This window comes from Ursus americanus, chromosome 21 (assembly GCF_024610735.1).
Source record: "Ursus americanus isolate L20-20 chromosome 21, mUrsAme1.1.p, whole genome shotgun sequence".
NCBI lineage: Eukaryota > Metazoa > Chordata > Mammalia > Carnivora > Ursidae > Ursus > Ursus americanus.
Window position 1 is genome coordinate 49258362 of NC_142147.1, and position 21190 is coordinate 49279551.

The 21190-nt window shown below is 50.4% G+C and overlaps 1 protein-coding gene across 5 annotated transcripts in view; it reads left to right on the forward strand.

The window, feature by feature from the left end:
- The window catches only part of C5AR1 (complement C5a receptor 1), a 37614-nt gene that overhangs the window by 7847 nt on the left and 8577 nt on the right, over positions 1-21190 (forward strand). For 4 of the 5 annotated variants that reach the window (XM_087870941.1, XM_087870940.1, XM_087870943.1 and 1 more), the window contains 2 exons: positions 465-677; positions 12059-12211. Coding sequence is in view for 1 of the 5 variants with exons in the window: in XM_045772163.2 (XP_045628119.1) it covers positions 18813-18815 (3 nt within the window). In the remaining 4 variants the exon portion in view is untranslated. Of the gene's footprint in view, positions 1-464; positions 678-12058; positions 12212-18139; positions 18816-21190 lie in introns of those variants that run through there. The other variant, XM_045772163.2, reaches the window with a different exon arrangement.

Here is a 21190-nt window from a genome sequence, read left to right on the forward strand (position 1 = left end):
TTAAGATTTTATTTATTTATTTGATGGAGGGAGAGAGAGAGAGAGCCCAAGCAGGGGGAGCAGCAGAGAGAGAGGGAGAAGCAGGCTCTCTGCTGAGCAGGGAGCCTGACAGAGGACTCGATCCCAGGACCCTGGGATCAGGACCTGAGCTGAAGGCAGGCGCTTAGCCCACTGAGCCACCCAGGCGCCATGGGCTTGCTTTCTCCTTAGATTTGTGTAAAAGAATAGGATCACAGTTGTCCATCAGTGTCACAAGTAAAACAAAAAGATTGGCCCCCAGACCACCCCCTCCATCTAGGCCCTTTGTATTGTGACTTTGTAGTTTCTCCTCTCAGTGTGGGGAGTCAGTCCACCCACCCCCCCGAATTTGGGCTGGCCTTGACCAGTGGAATGTGCCAGAAGTGATATGGTGACAGTCTTGAGTCTAGGTCTCGAGAGTCTGTGCCTTCTCTTTCTTCTCTTAGAAAGTGTCCAGTGTCATGGGAATCAGCTTAGGCTCACCTGCTGGAGGACGAGAGACTGCACCACAGAGACCTAAGTCACCCAGCTGATAGCCCGCCTCCTCCCAGAGACAGAGCCGCGTCCCCGAGCACAGCTGACGGCATATGCATGGATGAGCTCATCCAAGACCAAAAGACCCATCCAGCCGACGCATAGACCTGTGAGCAACAACAGAGGTATTTAAGCCATTAATATTTGGGGATATTTATTACATAGCTGTCTTAGTCCATTAGGGCTGCTATAGCGAATTACCAAAGACCGAGCTGCTAACACGACACAGATTTACTCTCATGGCTCTGGAGGCGGGAAGTCCATGATCAGGATGCCAGCAGAGTCCCGCGTCCTGGTTTGCAGATGGCCACGTCTCGTGGTGTCCTCCCATGGCAGAAAGGGTGAGAGCCCCCTGAGGTGCCGTGTATAAGGGTGCTGACGCCGGGGCGCCCAGCTGGCTCAGTCAACGGAGCGTGTGCCTCTTGATCTTGGGAGTTGTGAGTTCAAGCCCCACATTGGGCACGAAGATGACTTAAAAAAATTTGGGGGGCACCTGGGTGGCTCAGTTGGTTGAGCTCCGTCTCTTGGTTTTGGCTCAGGTCATGATCTCGGGGCTGTGGGATTGAGCCCCACGTGGGGCTGTGCTCTCAGAGGGGAGTCTGCTCGAGGATTCTCTCCCTCTCCCTCTGCTCCTCCCCTTGCTCGTGTGCGCACCCTCTCTCAAATACATAAATCAATCTTTAAAAAATAAATAAAATCTTAAAAAAAAAAGTAAAGGCACTGATTGCATTCATGAGGGCTCCACTCTCATGATCTAATCTCCCCCAAGTCCCTGGTCCCTAATTCTGTCACACTGGGGGATAAGGTTTTACCATACAAATTTTGGGGGGGACACAGACAGTCAGTCTCTAACAGCAATGGTTCAGTGATACACCATGGGCTCTTCGCAGCTCCTCTTAGTGGGACAGTAAAGGTCTTGGAATGCGTTTAGCCTTTGTCGGCCAGTTCTCTTTGAGAACCATGCACAGAGCCTGAGAAATCTCTTTGTTGTCTGTCCTCACCGCCCAGGACACCTGGGGCTCGGGACTGGGGGTGACTGAAAGCTTTACTCCCTGGCAGAAGACAGAAGCCACGAAGGTGAACACCTCGGAAGGGCTTGCACTGAATTTGATAAGGAACAAGGGGCGTGTCTCTTGTTATCTGCTTTCTGTCTGATGATGTTCTGATGTCCTCACTCATTGTGATAAGAAGAATCAAATGTGGTTTTTGTTAAGAGAGAAGGGGCAGCTGTAATCCAGGCAGCTCTTAAGGCAAACTGTGTGGCAGGGGGCAGGGGCAGGGACGTGACAGAGGGGATAGCGAGGGTGGTAAGGTGGTGGGAGCTGAGCCAGCGCTGAGATATCAGGGGGCTGTGGCACCCCAGGTAGTGCAGTCTCTGAGGCCAAATGTAAATGAGAAATGGGGGTGCAAAGAGATGTCAAGAGATGGAGAGATGGAGGGACGCCTGGGTGGCTCAGTCGGTGAAGCGTCTGTCTTTGGCTCAGGTCATGATCCAGGGTCCTGGGATCGAGCCCTGCATTGGGCTCCCTGCTCAGCGGGAAGTCTGCTTCTCCCTCTCCCTCTGCTGTTCCCTCTGCTCGTGCTCTCTCTCGCTCGCTCTCTCTCAAATAAATAAATAAAATCTTAAAAAAAAAAGAGAGAGAGATGAAGAGATGGCACTATGGGGAGAAGTGGAGGGACAGAGGTCCCACGAAGGGAGGAGTGGAGGAAGGGCTGAGATATAGAGAAGAGAAGCAGGTGGTGAGGGGCTGAGGAGGAGAGAAACAGAGAGAACAGAAGATCGGGAGGAAGACTGGAGACTGAGAGGTGGAGAGGCAGGGCAAGGGACAGAGGAAGAGATGGAGTGGAGAGAGAGAAGGGGCTGAACAGGCCAAGGAAGAAGGAAGAAGGACAGACGGCGGTCTGAGGGGTGAGGCTGAAAGGGACTGAGTTCTCTGGAATCGGCTCAGAGACACCAAGAGAGTGAGGTCAGAGGGTATGGAGAGTCCCCCAGAGGCTGGGTGAAGGAGAGACAGGGATGTGGGGGGAACGCAGGGAGAGGCCAGGACACTGAGAGACAGTGTCACGGAGCAGGGAAGGGGGTGGGGAGGAAGACACGGATGGAGGAGGAACGGGAGGCTGGGTGATGGGCAGAGGCCAAGGGAAGAGGGAGGGAGAGAAGGAAATGCTGAAATCCAGGCTGACTTAGAGGAGGGGAACTCACTAAGAAGAGAGGGGACGAGAATTCTGAGGAAGAGACAAGAAGGTGGTGTGCCATTAGCCACGGAGAGGGCCAAACCGAGAGATGGAACAGCATTGGGTGGCTGGGAAGGGAAGAGGCGCTGCAGGGAAGTGGAGAAGAGAGAGAGAGAGAGAGAAGGAAACTGAGGCAGGGGAAGACCTGGGAGGCAGGTGATATCTGGGTTTGGAGAGTGGAAAGAAAGCTAAAGATGGAAACCAAATGGAGGGGAAGCTGCAGGAATTCTGAGAGGCAGAGAAGCTGAGAAACACCCAGACGGGATCGTCTGTCGCTCGTGCCCGAGACCACCCTCGTGTTTGGTGGCTCACAGAACCCAGAAGAGCTGTTATCATCACGTCCATGACTTACCACAGGGCAAGGAGAGAGCTTCAAGTCAGCCGAGGGGATGGGTGCGCAGGGCAGCATCCGGGAGAGACTGGGTGCGAGCTTCTGCTTGTCTGTCCCCCCCGCCCCGGAGTCGTAGTAACAGGGCTCGCTTTTCCTGGCAACGTATGTGACCACACACGCATGGTGTATTGCCAACCGGGGAAGCTCCCCCGAGCTTTGGCATCCAGGGCTTTTGTTGGGGGGTCCATTACCCAGGGGGGGAGCACCGGGGGCCATGCTTCTGCCTACCCCCCAACAGTGGGCTACAGATTTGTCAGAAAAAAGAATGGTCTCTATGTGCACCATGATGCAAGTCCAGGGCATCCTATGGAATCAAAAGAGCCAGGCAAGGAAAATCCCCTCCTCCTGGACGATTCTATGACATTCTAGGAAATGCAAACTCATCTCTTGTGCTGGAAGGCCCATCAGTGGTTTTCTGAGGGCGGAGGGTGGAGGGAGGGATCGATTACAGAGAAGTGCAAGGAACCTTCTGGGCTTGATGGAAATGTTTGTTAACTTGATCGCGGTGATGGTTTCACATACATAGTTCATTCTCGAGATGTGCTCCTACAAAATACTATTATTTATTATACTCACCGTGCAGTACATGGAATCCACGTGACTTCTTTATCACTGGAAGTCCATACTTTTCTTTTTTTAAGACTTTATTTATTTATTTGACGGAGAAAGAGAGACAGCAAGAGAGGGAGCACAAGCAGGGGCAGAGGAAGAGGAAGAAGCAGGCTTCCCGCTGAGCAAGGAGCCCCATGCGGGGCTCGATCCCAGGACTCTGGGATCATGCCCTGAGCTGAAGGCAGACGCTTAACGGACTGAGCCACCCAGGTGTCCCCCGACTTTACATTCCATAGCGGTTTACCACAGTGGCTGCACCAATTTACATTCCCGCCCACGTGGCATGAGGGTTCCTTTTTTTCCACATCCTGGCGGACGCTTGTTATCTCTTGTCGTTTTGTTCGTAGCCATTCTAACACGTGTGAGGGGAGATCTCATTGTGGTTCTGACCCGCATTTCCCTGGTAATTCATGATGGAGCACCTTTACATGTACCTGTCGGCCATCGGCGGGAGAAATGTCTCTTCAGAGCCTCTCTTCATCTCTTAATCATCGTGTTTGGCTGTTGAGTTGTAGGGGTTCTTTATATATTTTGGATATTAACCTCTTTTTTTTTTTAAGATTTTATTTATTTATTTGACAGAGACAGAGACAGCCAGTGAGAGAGGGAACACAAGCAGGGGGAGTGGGAGAGGATGAAGCAGGCTCATAGCAGAGAAGCCTGACGTGGGGCTCGATCCCAGAACGCCGGGATCACGCCCTGAGCCGAAGGCAGACGCTTAACGACTGCGCCACCCAGGCGCCGCTGGATATTAACCTCTTCTCAGATATATGATTTGCAGTTTTTTTCTCCCATTCGCTGGTTGCTGTTTGATTTTGTTGACGGTTTCTTTTGCTGTGTGGACGCTCTTTAGTTTGATGTAGGCCCACTTGTTGATTTTTGCTTTTGTTCCCTTTGCTTTTGGTGTCGTTACCACGCTCTCTTATTGTTTTAATTTTGTACCGTCATCTTCTATTGAGTACTTCCATTGCATAGTTTTCAGCCATTATGTTGAAAGGTCCTGTAAGATTTTATTTTATTTTTTAACAAGTGATCTCTACACCCAGTGTGGTGCTTGAACCTATAACCCCAAGATCGAGAGTCGCACGTTCCACCAACTGAGCCAGTCGGGTGTCCCTTGAAGTTTCCAGTATAACCCCTTTAATGCTCCCCCTAACTTATTGAGAGGCAATACTAACACCTCTTTCTTACCAGTTTCTTTTTCGATTTATTTATTTTAGAGGGAGAGCATGTGAGAGCAGGGGAAGGGGCAGAGAGAGAGGGAGAGGGGGAAGCAGACTCCCTGTTGAATGTGGAGCCCCACACGGGGCTTGATCTGACAGCCTTGAGATCATGACCTGAGCTGAAACCAAGAGTCAGATGCTTAACTGACTGAACCATCAGGCACCCCTCTCATCAGTGTTTGAAGCATATCAATAAGTATGTCTTCCCCACAAACAAGATAAGAACCTAAGCATGGGGGCGCCTGGGTGGCACAGCGGTTGAGCGTCTGCCTTCGGCTCAGGGCGTGATCCCAGCGTTATGGGATCGAGCCCCACATCAGGCTCCTCCGCTATGAGCCTGCTCCTTCCTCTCCCCCTCCCTCTGCTTGTGTTCCCTCTCTCGCTGGCTGTCTCTCTCTCTGTCGAATAAATAAATAAAATCTTTAAAAAAAATAAAAAAGAAGAAGAAGGAGGAGGAGGAGGAGGAGGAGGAAGAGGAGGAGGAGGAGAAGGAGAAGAAGAAGAGGAGGAGGAGGAATGGGGCGCCTGGGTGGCTCAGTCGTTAAGCGTCTGCCTTCGGCTCAGGGCGTGATCCCGGCGTTCTGGGATCGAGCCCCACATCAGGCTCCTCCGCTACGAGCCTGCTTCTTCCTCTCCCACTCCCCCTGCTTGTGTTCCCTCTCTTGCTGGCTGTCTCTCTCTCTGTCGAATAAATAAATAAAATCTTAAAAAAAAAAAAAAAAAGAACCTAAGCATGACTTCACCTTCCTTCCCCCCCCTTCCCTCTCCATCTCGCAACTCCCGTTTTGACATCATTGTGACCTTTATCCACATTTGTGTGGACAAGCATTTCTTTTTGTGGTCACTACTTATTTTGTTTCTCACCTTGTTTCTAAAACTTGTCACTTCCTCCTGAACTAATTCCTCTTCTTGTTTGTCCTCAGTTCTTTCAAAGAGTGTCTGTGGGAGGGGAATTTTCCGAGGTTTTGAATATCACCTTCATTCATCTGGTTATAGAATCCTTGTTCAGTCTTTCATCACATGGGGGATGTTACTACGTTATTTCCTGGCATCTAGATTTGGTGTGGAAAAGTTCGATGCCAATCTGACTTGTATTATTTTTGGGGGGGATTTCCTTTTTTTTTTTTTTTTAAGATTTTATCTATTTCAGACAGAGAGGGAGGGAGAGAACACAAGCTGTTGGAGGGGGAGAGACAGAGGCAGAAGCAGACTCCTCACTGAGCAGGGAGCCCAATACGGGGCTGGACCCCAGGACCCTGGGATCATGACCTGAGCCAAAGGCAGATGCTTAACTGACTGAGACCCTATGTTCTTTTTAAAAGAAACCCTTTTCTCCCCCTTTTCTGGAGACTTTCATGGTTTTGTCAAATACTTTGATATTTTAAAATCTGGCTAATATTTATTTTTTTAACCCCCCCAACCCAATCTGTCTTGCTTATCGTACAATAAACATTTCAGTATGAAGCATTGTGTCTTTAGTTCTTGGTTGATGTTCTTAGTTATTACTTATAATAATAATATGAATTATAAAATTCATTTTTTTCACATAGTATGTCCCTCTGTCTCTTTTCTTCAGAGAGATTCTGTATGATAGAAGTTAGAACTTGGTTTTATTTTTTAAAAGATTTTATTTTATTTTCCAAAGATTTTATTTATTTAAGAGAGAGACAGAGAGAGAGAGAGCACATGAGCAGGGGCAGAGGGAGAGGGAGAAGCAGACTCCCCTGCTGAGCAGGGAGCCCGATGTGGGGCTCGATCATGGGACTCCGGGATCATGACCTGAGCCGAAGGCAGAGGCTCAACCAACTGAACCACCCAGGCGCCCCTTGTTTATTTATTTATTTTTAATTTTATTTGCTTAAGTCATCTCTACACCCAAGGTGGAGCTCAAACTCACGACCCCGGGATCAAGAGTCACATGTCCTTCTGAATGAGCCAGTCAGGGGCGCCTGGAACTTTCATCGATATCATCCACATATCTTACATTTTTCCTTGGTTTCTCCCTCTCTCTGTCCCATATGGATGCCTTTTGGGATAGTATTTTCAGCTCACTCGTTTATTCTTCAGCTCTATCTATCCTGGCTTTTAACACACTTACCGAGTTCTTTATTTCAGTAATTACAGTGTTGATATCCCTTGTCTCCAGTTGGGTTCTACTTCATAACATCCTCTTCTTGCTTCGGATTTTCAATATCCTCCCTTAGTTCTCAGAGGGTTTTTATTACGCTCGTTTCACACGCCTTATTAGCTCCACTTCATTGGGTATAGTTTCCTCCAAGCCTGACGGAAATATGTGAGCCTCCTGGGCATGCCCACAATTTTGCGCTTCAGAAACGGTAACAACTCAGTAGTCTTTATTTTTTTTTTAAAGATTTTTTTTATTTATTTGACAGAGAGAGAGAGACAGCCAGCGAGAGAGGGAACACAAGCAGGGGGAGTGGGAGAGGAAGAAGCAGGCTCCCGGCAGAGGAGCCTGATGCGGGACTCGATCCCAGAACGCCAGGATCACACCCTGAGCCGAAGGCAGACGCTTAACCGCTGTGCCACCCAGGCGCCCCAACTCAGTAGTCTTTAAACTTGATAGTTTTACATTATTTTTCTTTGAGCATTGATTTAGAGGTGAAGCAGAGAAACTGATTTCCATTTGTCAAAAAAAAAAAAATGTGGCTAGAAAGTGAATTACTACTTCTGGCCAGAGAAGAGACAATTGTCTGGTCAAAAAAAATTGTCAAGGGTCATCCAGGTGTTGTAGACACTGGGAATGCCTCTCCCCACCTAGGTTCACCCACAGCTGGCGTGGACAGCTTCCAGCGCACGGTCCGCCTCTCAGCTCGGCTTTTTCTGGCTTTAACTTAGGTGTGGCCCCCAAAGTGGGAGGAGTTTCCGATAGCCAAAGCAGGATAGGAGCGATGGCATCAATGCCCAGCTTGCCCACCCTTCCGTGGGAAGATCCCGACGCATGTTCTGCCTGGTTCCTCACAGGGTCCCCAGCAGAATCGAGCCCCAGGTGCCCACAACGGTACCCAGACGATTAACACACCCTTCACTGGCCTCTCCCCCTTCTCCTGGGCTCCATTCTCTAACTCTTCACTCCTGCTTCCTGAGATCAACCCCCAAATAAACTACCGTCACCCAAATCATTGTCTCGGTCATTTTCTCTGCTTTTGGGGAAATGGAAGCAAAACTTCAAGCCCTCTCCACATCTTGTCCTATTTTCATTCTTCTCATGTGTTTCCCCTTCACCCCCTTTTTCACGCTTGGTCTTCTTCCTGGGGGGAAGGGGTACATATTAGATAGTTTGAAATTAGAGAATAACATGAATTGTTTATTTCCAAGAAAACATCTCTGCCTTCATATCAGATTTTCTGCTGATTGCAAATGTTTGCACCCATGGGGCACCTGGCCGGCTCAGTCAGAAGAGCGTGTGACTCTTGATCTCGGGGTTGTGAGTTCGAGCCCCACGTGGGGCATAGTGATTACTTATAAACAAATAAATAAACTAAAAAAACGTGTGTACCCACGACCAAACACAATAGAGACAGACCCTAAAAAGGACAAGGTGTAAAACATCTCCGCAGGGGGACCGCATCTATGTAGTGAGGGCAGAACAGGGAACTTGACCAATTTCTCCCAGGGATGCTCGGGTCCAGCACTTCTCAGCCTTTAAGTTGTCCAGGAAGCACCGGCGCCTCTAGTTAAAATACAGGTTCTAGGAGCGCCTGGGTGGCTCAGTCGGTGGAGCATCTGACTCTTTGTTTCGGCTCAGGTCATGATCTCAGGGTCGTGAGATCAAGCCCCGCGTCAGGCTCCCTGCTCAGTGCAGAGTCTGTTTGAGATTCTCTCCCTCTGCCCCTCCCCTACACTCCCACTCTCTGTCTCTCTCTCTCAAATAAATAAATCAGTCTTGAAACACATACAGTTATAGTTCAGGAGGGCAGGGCCTGAGAGTCTGCATTTCTTGCGCACCCAGAAGATGCTGGAGCTGGGGACTGGGGGCTGCACTTTGGGGGGTGAGGGGCTTAAAGTTGGCAGTAAAAATGGATAATCTAAGGAGGTACCACCCCACATCACCTGACCCATTTGCCCTCATTCCCCCCAAACTTGATTTAGGATCTTTCCTTCCTTCCTCCCTCCCTCCCTCCCTCCCTCCCTCCCTCCCTCCCTCCCTCCTCCCTCCCTCTTTCTTTCTTTCTTTCTTTCTTTCTTTCTTTCTTTCTTTCTTTCTTTTTATTTATTTTTAAGATTTTATTTATTGATTAGAGAGAGAGAGCGAGTGGGTGCACAATGGGGGAGAGGCAGAGGGAGAAAGAGAAGCAGACTCCCCGCTGAGCAGGGAGCCCGATGGGGGGCTCGATGGGGGGCTCGATCCCAGGACCCCGGGATCATGAGCTGAGCTGAAGGCAGATGCTTAACCAACTGAGCCACCCAGGCGCCCCTAAAGATTTTATTTTTAAGTAATCTCTCCACTCAACGTGGGGCTGGAACTCACAACCCCGAGACAGAGAGTCACGCACCTCACCGACTGAAGTGCCCCCGACAGCGGCTTTTTTAGTACTCTCCCCAAACCGGAAACACCCCGAATGTCCTTCTGACTAATGGACGAAGAACCGTCTGCCCCACATCTGTACAGTGCTGTACCACTCATGGGTAAGAGGGGCTTTTGTCACACACAGTGACAGGAATTTTAAATGTATTATGCTAAGTGAGATAAGCCACGTTCAGAAAGCCGCATACTGTATGATTCCATTTATAGGACATTCTGGAAAAGGCAAAACTCGGGTGATGGAGAAGAGATCAGCGGTTGCCAGGGGTTACGGGTGGGGGCGGGGCTTACTACAGAGAGGCAGCCTGAGGCCATTTTCTGGGGTGATGAGAACTTTCTGGGTTTCATTTGTGGTTGTGGTAACGCACCTCGGGGTTTTTGTCAAGACGTATAGGACCGCACGCCCCAAAGAGTGGGGTGTGTTGTATTAACATCAAGATAAGTGAAGACAAATTAAAAATATATATATCTTAGGGGGCACCTGGGTGGCTCAGTTGGTTAAGCATCTGCCTTCTGCTCAGGTCCTGGGATCAAGCCCCCCATCGGGCTCCCTGCTCAGCGGGAAGTCTGCTTCTCCCTCTGCCTCTCCCCCTGCTTGTGCTCTCTCTCTCTCTCAAATAATTAAGTAAAATCTTAAAAAAAAAAAATCTTAGGATTGACATTTTAGGATCAGAGATGCTCACACTCTTCACATCCCTACTGTTTTAGAATTAGAAACTTCTAGTCGGGGCGCCTGGGTGGCGCAGTCGTTAGGGCGTCTGCCTTCGGCTCAGGGCGTGATCCCGGCGTTCCGGGATCGAGTCCCACATCGGGCTCCTCTGCTGGGAGCCTGCTTCTTCCTCTCTCACTCGCCTGCTGTGTTCCCTCTCTCTCTGGCTGTCTCTCTGTCACATAAATAAATAAAATCTTTAAAAAAAAAAAAAAAAAAAAAGAAACTTCTAGAAATTTCAGAGCACGGATTATCTCATAAGCTCCTGTTCCGTATTCTGTCAGGCCTGGCATTTCTCATCGTGACCTGTTTTGGTGATTGCGAAGTGTGTGGTGCGCTTCCTCCTGCTGATGGTGCTGTTTTCTATGGCCTTCCAGAGGCCCTCTGCCCGACGCGGCCTCCAGCTTCCTTCTCCCAGCCTCCCCCACCCCGGGGCCTCCTGGCACCGCCTGGTTCTCCGGCTCAGCCGGGGCTGGAAGTTCTGGGAGTCAGTCTGGCCAGGGTCAGAAGATCATGTGGGCCCAACCACTGCTGCTGATGGGCCCACCACATCCTTCCTCAGGGGACCCTGTGGCCACCGCGGAGGAGCCTCAGGGTAAATGGCCAACATCTATCTGGCTTGGGGCTTCCTGTGGTAGCTGGCAGGGTGGTGGCTGCCCGCCGCAGCTCCTCTCCGGGGCACGGAGGCTGCAGCCACATGCTTGGCCCAGCCAACTCAGGCGCTAGGAGATGTGGATACAAAATAACACGGCTCGGGGCGTCTGGGGGGCTCAGGCGGTGAAGCGTCTGCCTTTGGCTCAGGTCATGATCCCGGGGTCCTAGGATCGAGCCCTGCATTGGGCTCCTTGCTCGGTGGGGAGCCTGCTTCTCTCTCTGCCCGCTGCTCCCCCTGCTTGTGCTCTCTCTCTGTCAAATAAAGAAATAAACTCTAAAAAAAAAGTGCGCTTTGTATGCCGCCTGGGCATGGTCCCTTTCTGCTGCTGTTCTTTCCATCCTGTAAATTTGAAGCCTCTCGGGCCTGCGTTAAAACACCCTTTGAAGTGACATATAACACGCAGACACGAAAGTTCAGCAGTCATGAAGGTGCCACTTAATGAATTGTCTACGTCCCTGTGGAACTGACATTCAGATCAAGAAAAAGCGAGTTTCCAGCCCCCAGATGCATCTGGCCCCAGTGCCCCTAGGAACCTCTAACCGGGCTTATGACGCCAAAGTCTAGTTTTGTCTGTCCTCAAATTTATTTATATTTTTTTAAAGATATATTTATTTATCTTAGAGGAGGGGCAGAGGGAGAGGGAGAATCCCAAGCAGACTCCACGCTGAGTGACGAGCCTGACGTGGGGCTCGATCCCACGACCCTGAGATCATGACCTGAGCGGAAATCAAGAGTCAGACGCCCAACCGCCTGAGCCACTCCGGCGCCCTGTACGAATTCTTTACAGCCTAGGTGCAAATCCTTTGCTGGAGATTTCTAATGTATTTTCTTGCACTCTCTGAGTTGTCAGACCTACTACCATTTTTTTTTTCTCTCAGGGTAAACTGAAAGAATCCCGGCTCTTCACTTTGAAACTGTAGGTCTTTCTAACTACTGGTAAGAACAAATCTCAGCAAGATCAGAAAAAGAAATATTTTCTCCTTCCTCCATAATTTCAGGAAAGCAGATATGATTCTGCATCATAAAAATGTCCCTATAAATATTATTTCTAACAAGGGAATCTTGTAAGACATCTTAACTTCAGATTTTTGTTATGTCCTATGTAAGTAACTTAAAAAAATATTTATTTATTTGTCAGAGAGAGAGCACAAGCAGGGGGAGCCGCAGGCAGAGAGAGAAGCAGGCTCCCCACCGAGCAAGGAGCCCGATGCAGGACTCGATCCCAGGACCTCAGGATCATGACCTGAGCTGAAGGCAGACGCTTCACCAACTGAGCCACCCAGGCGCCCATGTAAGTAACTTTTAACCCCTAAAAATTCTGTCATTATGATCGGTTGATATGTAATAGGAAATTTACCCCTGCCCAGAGAGAGTTCTGGGCTTTTCCTCGGCTCCGGGGTGGTAACTGCAGCCCTTGGAATGAATGTCCTGCCTGCTAAGAGTGTCTTGGTTTACCTGGAGCCTGGGGCCACTCCAGATAGTCTAACAGTGTGATATAAGGTGGGGGCCTTTGGGTCACGTGGCATCGATCCGCTAGGCCTCCAGGGGGGCTGGAGACCGAGATCAGCCACGGTGGTGACCAACCAGGTCTACGTGACCAAGCCCCAGCAAAGACAGGCCCTCAAAGCCTGGGTGGGCGTCAAGGTAGGCGACGCTCCGTCTGTATTGTCACACGCCGTGGCCGAGAAAGAGCTGTCTGCGTGTGTGTGTGTGTGTGTGTGTGTGTGTGTGTGTGTGTGTGGAGGACAAGTGGAAACCCTTGAGTATAGAGCTCTCCTGGTCTCTGCCCCGCATCTCCTCCCTTGGCTGGTTATAGCCTCTGTGCTTTCCGTGTGATGAACTGGAGTTCGAGAGCAACTGTTTCTGGAACCAGAAGTGAGACCCACCTCGTGGATGGCTCCTGGATCTCGCGGTTTGTCTGACTCGATAAGGGAAGAAATTCATCGGCCCATCCTTCTCTCACAATTTCCTCTTCCAGATTTCTTGTTATTGTTGGTTTTTTTGTTTTTGTTTTTGTTTTAAGATTTTTATTTATTTATTTGACAGAGAGAGAGCACAAGCAGGGGGAGCGGCAGAAGGAGTGGCAGACTCCCTGCGGAGCTGGGAGCCCCATGCGGGACTCGATCCCAGGATCCTGGGGTCATGACCTGAGCTGAAAGCAGACACTTAACCGACTGAGCCACCCAGACACCCCATCTGTTTGTTTTTTTTTTTTAAGTTTATTTAAATTTTTTTTTTTAGTAATCTCTACACTCAGCGTGGGGCTCGAACTCAGGACTGGGATCTCAAGTCACACGGGCTTCTGACTGAGCCCGCCAGGTGCCCCATCTTATGCTGGATTTCTTATTGTAGCAATAGTAAATAAGACTGCCATATTTAAAATTAACACTGCCCTTCCTGATGCTGTTTGTAACTGACTTCTATTGTCTTCTAGAATGTATTTTCCCATTTGTGCACTGGAATGGGGTGTTAGCAGAGTGCAGGGAACACCTGGCTCTCGGGGGCTTTTCTCAGCCTCCCTTGTACCGGGTGTGGTCATGTGACTACATTCCAGCCACTCGGCCGTGGAGTAGAGAGAAAGCGTGCAGCAGCGGCCGAGTCCCACCTTTAAAAGGACTGGCCATCTCTGCCCCTCATTCTTTTTCCCCTTCCTATTAAAGTGTGTTAAGAGAGGCCCCTAGGGGCGCCTGGATCGCTCAGTCAATTGAGTGTCTGACTCTTCATTTCAGCTCGGGTCATGATCTCAGAATCGTGGGATCGAGCCCCGCCTCCGTTCCACGCTGGACATGGAACCTGCTGGAGATTATCTCCTTCTCTCTCCCACCCCTCCATCAAGGGAAAAAAAAAAAAGAGGTGCCTGGTTGGCTCACTCAGTAAAACATGTGACTGTTGACCTCAGAGTTGTGAGTTCAAGCCCCATGTCTGTTCTAGAGCTTACTTTATTTTATTTTTATTGTTTTAAAGATTTTATTTATTTGAGAGAGACGGGGAGAGAGCACAAGCAGGGGTGAGGGGCAGAGGGAGAAGCAGGCTCCGCACTGAGCGGGGAACCGACACAGGGCTGGATCCCAGGACCCTGGGATCATGACCAGAGCCAAAGGCAGTCGCTCAACCACCTGAACCGTCCCTAGAGCTTACTTAAAAAAATAAAAAAAAAAGGAAAAGTAAAAAGAAACAGGTGAAATAATAATAGTAACACACTCAATAATATAATTATTGTATATTTGATTAAGATCAATGATATTAATGATATATTCATATATTATAGCCAAATAATGATCTCGATATTATATATTTATATTATATTGTTATAAACAATGTTCTTTATTATGGAATGATAACAATAATGTATCAATAATATATTTTGCTTAACCCCATGTACCCGGAATATTATTTTAACATGTAATGCAATATAAAAATTACTGAGATCTTTGACAATCTTTCTTTTGCAGTAAGTCTGAAATCTGGGGTGTGTGTTGCACTCCCGGCACCTCTCAGTTTGTACTCGGCACATGTCAGTTACTCAGTAGGGCACGTGTGGCTGGTGGCTGCTGTGGCCGACAGCACAGGTCTGGGGCTTGAAGAGGAGGAGGGAGAAACACCAACATTGGGCATGATGTGCACTCACTTCGCCCCAGTTCCACTTGTGGAGACTAACGTGCGAGCAATGCTCATATGGGGCGCTCGGGTGGCTCAGTCGGTTAAGCGTCTGCCTTCGGCTCAGATCATGATCCCAGGACCAAGCCCTGCACTGGGCTCCCTGCTTGGCGGAGGGTCTGCTTCTCCTTCTCCCTCTGCCCCTCCCCCCTGCTCGTTATCTCTGTCTCTCTCTCTCTCAAATAAATAATAAATAAAACCCTTAAAAAAATGCTCGTACGCAGGCGCCAGGATGTGTCTATGAGGGTGTGCACGGTGGTATGAACACAAGTGTTGGAAACCACCTAATTCCACCAACAGGGAAATGGTTCAACAAACAGGCTGCAAGCTAAGAATGGATTTATTATGCCGCTAAAATGAACAAGAGGTGGTTTTAAATGTATTTACGAAAACATGGTTTGGAAAGCAAGTGGTAAGAGCACCTTATTGGAACAATTGGTGAAATTTGAAGGAGGACTGAGGATTATATCAGTAGTACATTTCCTGCTCGCCCTGTGGTAAAGAGGCACGGGGTTTCCAGCTTACTCTCAAGTGATTCGGGGGCAAAGCGCAGAAGTAGAGATACATAGATACAAATGCGGGCTTTTGTGTCAGTTTCCCAAGGCTTCCCAGCCCCCACAATCTCACGAGCCAGTTTCTTAAGACAAATATCCCTCCCTTCCTCCCTCTCTCTCCCTCCCTCGACCCACCCCCATTTATTTATCCAATGTTTTTTTTTGAGATTTATTTATTTTAGAGAGAGAAAGCCGGAGGGAAGAGGAGAGAGAGAGAGAGAGAGAATCTCCAGCAGAGTCCCGGCTGAGTGCGGAGCCGGACTGCAGGGCTCCATCTCATGACCCTGGGATCATGACCTGAGCAGGAATCAAGAGTCAGCTGCTCGGGGCGCCTGGGTGGCACAGCGGGTAAGCGTCTGCCTTCGGCTCAGGGCGTGATCCCGGCGTTGTGGGATCGGGCCCCGCATCAGGCTCCTCCGCTATGAGCCTGCTTCTTCCTCTCCCACTCCCCTGCTTGTGTTCCCTCTCTCGCTGGCTGTCTCTATCTCTGTCGAATAAATAAATAAAATCTTAAAAAAAAAAAAAAAGAGTCAGCTGCTCAACTGACTGAGCCACCCAGGCGCGCCTCTTATTTTTAAAATTTTATTTATTTTTTTAAAAGGATTTTTATTTATTTATTTATTTATTTATTTATTTATTTATTTATTCATTTTTATTTGAGAGAGAGAGAGAGAAGAGGAGCAGAGAGAGAGAGAGAGAATTGTCCAGCAGACTCGCCGCTGAGCACAGAGGCAGAGGCGGGGCTCGATCCCCTGACCCTGACGTCACGACCTGAGCCAAAATCAAGAGTCGGTGCTTAACCAACTGAGGCAGCCAGGCCCCCCGTCTGTATCCTCTTAGTTCTGTTTTTCTAGAGAACCCTGATTGATTAGCCCTGGCCCCCCAAGCATATAGTGGGAGCATACCAAAGGGGGCATACCAAAGGGGGCATACCAAAGGGGGCATACCAAAGGGGGCATACCAAAGGGAGCAAGCGCAACAATGAGGCCGGCTGAAGGGCACACCGGAGTTGCTTTGACTCTCCTCGCCACTTCCAGTTTAAGCTGGAAATTACATCAAAATAAGAAGCTGCAAAAAAAACATTCTGAGAAGTTCATAACTTCACCAACGGTCTAAGGCATAGAAAACGTTAAGAATCCGTGATTTGGGGGCACCTGGGGGGCTCAGTGGCTTAAACGACTGCCTTGGGCTCAGGTCTCGACCTCAGGGTCCTGGGATGGAGCCCCTGGTACTCTCCCTGCACAGCCGGGAGTCTGCTTTTCCCTCTGCCTCTGCCCCTCCCCTTGACTCGTGCTCACTCTCTCAAATACATAAATAAAATCTTAAAAAAAAAAGAAAAGAAAAAGAACCCATAATTTAAGGCAATACGCCACTTTGGTCCAAAATCCTAAAAAACATCAAGGGCTTGTGGCCTCGCTTTCTTGCCTTCCTTTCTTCCTTCCTTCCTTCCTTCCTTCCTTCCTTCCTTCCTTCCTTCCTTCCTTCCTTCCTTCCTTCCTTCCTTCCTTCCTCCCTCCCTTTCTCTTTCTATTTTATTTATTTATTTATTTGACAGAGAGAGAGAGAGCCCCGAGAGAAGGAACACAAGCAGGGGGAGTAGGAGAGGAAGAAGCAGGCTCCCAGCGGAGGAGCCTGATGTGGGGCTCGATTCCACAACACCGGGATCACGCCCTGAGCAGAAGGCAGACGCTTAACGACTGAGCCACCCAGGCGCCCCATTGTGGCCCGGCTTTCTGAGCCTCCCCCTGCTCAGGCGCCCCCTTGAGGTCAGAGTGTGTAACAACACCTCCTCCTGACCCCCGCCAAATCCTCACCAACCAACCTCTCAAAGCCTTGCTGGCTCCGTGTAGACCCCACACAGGCTTCATTTAGCCCAACTAAAACTTGCCGAACATTGTGCGCCCGCGTCGTGTCTGTCCCCATCCACAAATACCACCCTTGTAAAAGTCTAGCTGAATACACTCCAAACTCCATAGGAGTTTCAGGAAGATGGAGTGGAGACTTGTCACTTTTTTTTCCAAAAAAAATTTTTTTTTTTTTTTGGAAGGAGTAGTGCATTTCTGCATTGGTCAAACGTTTGCAGTGCTCATGGATTACGTCTGCCATGAAAAGAAAGCTAGTATTTACAAGGCCGAAGGCCGCTGTAGCAGAATGCAATTTGTGGAAGAAAGACTGGGGTCTTTATATTCCGGAGATGCAGAAGAACACAGGAAAGGGGCGCCTGGCTGGCTCAGTGGGTTAAGCATCTGCCTTCGGCCCAGGTCATGATCTCAGGGTCCTGGGATCGAGCCCCGTGTCAGGCTCCCCGCTCAGCGGGAAGTCTGCTTCTCCTTCTCCCTCGTCCTGCGGGTCCCCCTGCTTCTGCTCTCTCTCTCTCTCAAATAAGTAAATAAAATCTTAAAAAAAAAAAAAAAGCACAGGAAAAATGAGCCTGTCCCTGTGCCCATCATCACACCCATGCTCATTGAGGTAGGCTCGGAAAGGTTCCCCGTGATGTCCACATCCCGAGCCCGAGAACTCGGGGCATCACCTCATATAGCAAAAGGGGCTTTGCAATTAAGGATCTTGAAATGGGAGATTATCCTGGATTATCCAGAGGGATCTTAAATAGAATCACAAGGGTCCTTAGATGGTGGAGGCAGAGGGGAGTTTGGGACCCACAGCAGGAGAGAAGGAGATGTGACCACAGAGGCCGCCACTGGAGTGAGGGCCACCAACCAGGGAATGCTAGCAGTCACCGAAGCAGGAAGAGGCAGGGTTTCCCCTCTAGCGCCTCTGGGGAGTGGGGAGCATGGCCCTGCTGTCACCTTGATTTCAGACTTCTGGCCTCCAGAACTGCGAGAGGATACATTCCTGGGTTGGTTGGCTTGTTTTTGTTTTTGTTATTTTCAAGTAAACTCTACACCCAACATGAGGCTCGAACTCATGACCCCGAGATCAAGAGTTGCGTGTTCTACCAGCTGAGCCAGACAGCCCCCCCCCCCGCCGCATTCCTGTTGTTTTAAACCACTCAGCTTGTGGCATTTTGTGACGGGAGGCACAGAAAACTACTAGAGGGTCCTTCCTCACCCCAGCCTCCTATGTGTCTCCGAGAGAACCCAGAATGACGCCGCGAGGGACGGTTGTGGTTGGCAGGGGGTGCCACTTTCCAAACCCAAGGCAGGAGGATGGAACAGTCCCCAGGTGCTGGGCCCCCTCCACAGACCTGCTTTGCCTCTCTGGGCCTCAAAGCAACCTGGCTGGGAGTCTGGGGCTCACCATCCCTGCTCCCCAGAATCCCAGGGGAATTTGAGCCAATTGGACCTCTGAGCTTTCCCTGCAGCTGTCCCGGGGCCCTAGAAGGTCCCAAATGGGGAAACTGAGGCCAAGAGAGGGGCTGAGGCTAGAACAGGGCGGGGGGTCTCTTTTATCTGGATTGCACCCTCCTCAGACGAGGGACTTCCTCAGTTTTGCAAGCCCAGCCTCCCTCCTCTGACTGGAAGGAGGTGTTCAGAGCTCTCTGGGTGAGTGCCCCACGGAAGCAGCCCCAGATGGGGTGCCCAGTGCGCAGACCAATGAGAGCCCCAGAGGGGAAAGACTGGTCATTTCCTCCCTGCGATCTGCACCCTCCCTTGGGGCTTAAAAACCACAGTTGTGGGCAGGAGGGACCTTTGATCAGCGGCCATCCCGGGAGACCTGAACATGGTGAGTTTCCCAGAGGGGTCGTGGCCACGGGCACCATCTCCCTTCCCTCTCTCCTTGCTGGGCCTCTCCCCTCCCACCACCTCTCCCCTTTGCACTCTTTCTCCCTCTCCTTCCTCCTCTCTCTCTCCTCCATCTCCTCCCTTCTCCCCTGACTCTCATCTCAGACCCCCCCGGGGTGGGAGGCAGCTAAGAAGGAAGATTATCAAGGGGTTATAGAGCCGGCACGATGCCCCAGGGCCGGAATCCGAAAGGTCCCCAAGGCTGGAGACCCGTGTGTTGGGTCAGATTAGATGATGCCCTTCAAGTGGAGAGATCCAGGAGAGGTCTTTCAGTCGGCGGGAATGGCGGGAGCAAAGGTTGGGAGGCTGCGAAGAGCCAGCTTGGAAGAAAGACAGTTACTCACCAGGACTTTCGAGGGTCTGAATTGTAGAGATAGGGAAACTGAGGCCCAGGCAGGAGCAGAGATGGCCCAGGTCCTTCGGTGGTTCATGGTTGACCCAGGCTGTCCCATGGATTCTGTGGGTGTCAGAGGGAGACTGTCTCCAGGCTCAGGGAGGGCCCCCCTCCCGTGCACACCTGTGCCCCCAGGCTGGGTTCGAGAGAGGCAGGGCTGTGATTTGGTACCTGCCACGCTAGACCGTCTTGTCTTGCCTCATCTGGGCGAAAGAGGAAATGGAGGACACAGTTGCTGACCAGGGAGGGGCTTGGCATTGCCTCATCCCATTTTTGAGACCTGACCAGGACCAACTGGACTTTGAGAAACCAACTATTGGCTTCTCCTTTTCCTTTCCATAAAATGGTCCCAAATACCAAAGGGTATTCAGTGAAAAGTCACTCTCCCTGCCCAGCCCAAAGCCTTGGACTCCTTGTCATGGCCCCCAGAGGCACCCGTGGGCACCCGTGTGTGCTGGATCCTTCCAGAAATAGTCTACAGGTCCTCGAGGCCAGAGGTGCACGGAATCAAGTAGGGGATAGTTTGGCAAGGGGGTCAAATGGAAATAATTTTCAAATTCTGCCTCTCCGGTGTCATAGACAAGGAGCTTCATCTTTTCTGGGCTTCCCTCTCTTTACCCTGAAGGTGGAGATCACAACCGTACAGAATTAGGACCTACATCATAGGCTCATTGAGAGAATTAAATAATACACGGAAAGCTCTTACGGGGCATACAGTTGGCGCTCAATGCATATGACGTGTCTATCCTTTGTCCCCCCTGCAAATAGAAGGACCTTCTACACATTAGCCTACAATTCTGGCCCCAAGTCTGGGCTTTCAGAACTTCAAAGGCTGAGTCCACGGGCCATTTTTATTCTAACGGGTGTTGCCAAGAGCGATACCAACTCATATTTCCATCTACGGCGCACGAGAGTGTCTGCCCACACCCTCATCTGCCCATCAGACGTTTTGTTATTTTTGCCAACTCGTGAGAGGCAGTTCCTTGCCTCCTCCAAGGACCTGGAGGCTGGTGTTTTTCGTGTTTTTTTTTAACAACTGTGAGTGTGGTGGGGTCACCAAGGTCGTGCAATTCAAGAAAATCGGAGTCAAGATGCCCACGCTCACTCTCATATCTCATTTCTCGGAGGACGCAACCTCTCACGGCTCCGGGTGGTTCTGTGGGTGGATTATTTAAAGATGTCGTGTGCTTGCAGGAACCGGGAGGGGGTGTTCGGGGGCGGGGGAGGCAGACCTGGCCTCTGTGTATTTACTGGCTCTGACAGCGTCCGTAAGGGGTGTCTGTTCTTTCCACTTTCATGCGGACACGGTTGGCAGGACTTCGCTTACTGGAAGGATGGGGAGGGATGGCAGGATCCCCTAGGAAGCCAGGAGAGGGAGGCGGGGGCCTGGGGCAGAGTTTACAGCGCACCAGCTGCGTGACTGCGTCCTGTCCTGCCTCTCCTCGGTGCTTTCAAATCCTTCTACTTTCCTTCCTCTTCCCGGCCGGCCGTGACCCCCATCTGCGCCCCCATCTTCAGGGGCCTGGAGCCCCTCCTCAGCTCCTCTCTGGTGCTGCTGCCTCTCAGCTCACCTTCTCACAGCGGCCAGAGAGATCTTTCTAAACGGAAACTAACCTAGCCCCGCTGCAGCTCAAACACCGCCCATGGCTCCCCACGACCCAAGGATAAGATACAAATTCTTGAACGTGGTGTGGGTGGATCTTCCAACCTCGTCTTGGCCACCTGCCAGCTATGCTGGCCTTCTTTCGTTTTCTGGTGGGTAGCACATTCCCTGGCTCTCACCTGTGGCCTTGGCTTTGAACACATGCCCCGCCCCCCGCCCCTGTACCATAGGCCTGGTAGCCACTCAGAGAGGGCTTGAGCTCTTAGAAGTTCTCTCCTAACTCTGCCACTTGCTACCTGCAGGGAGGACTCGGGAAGCT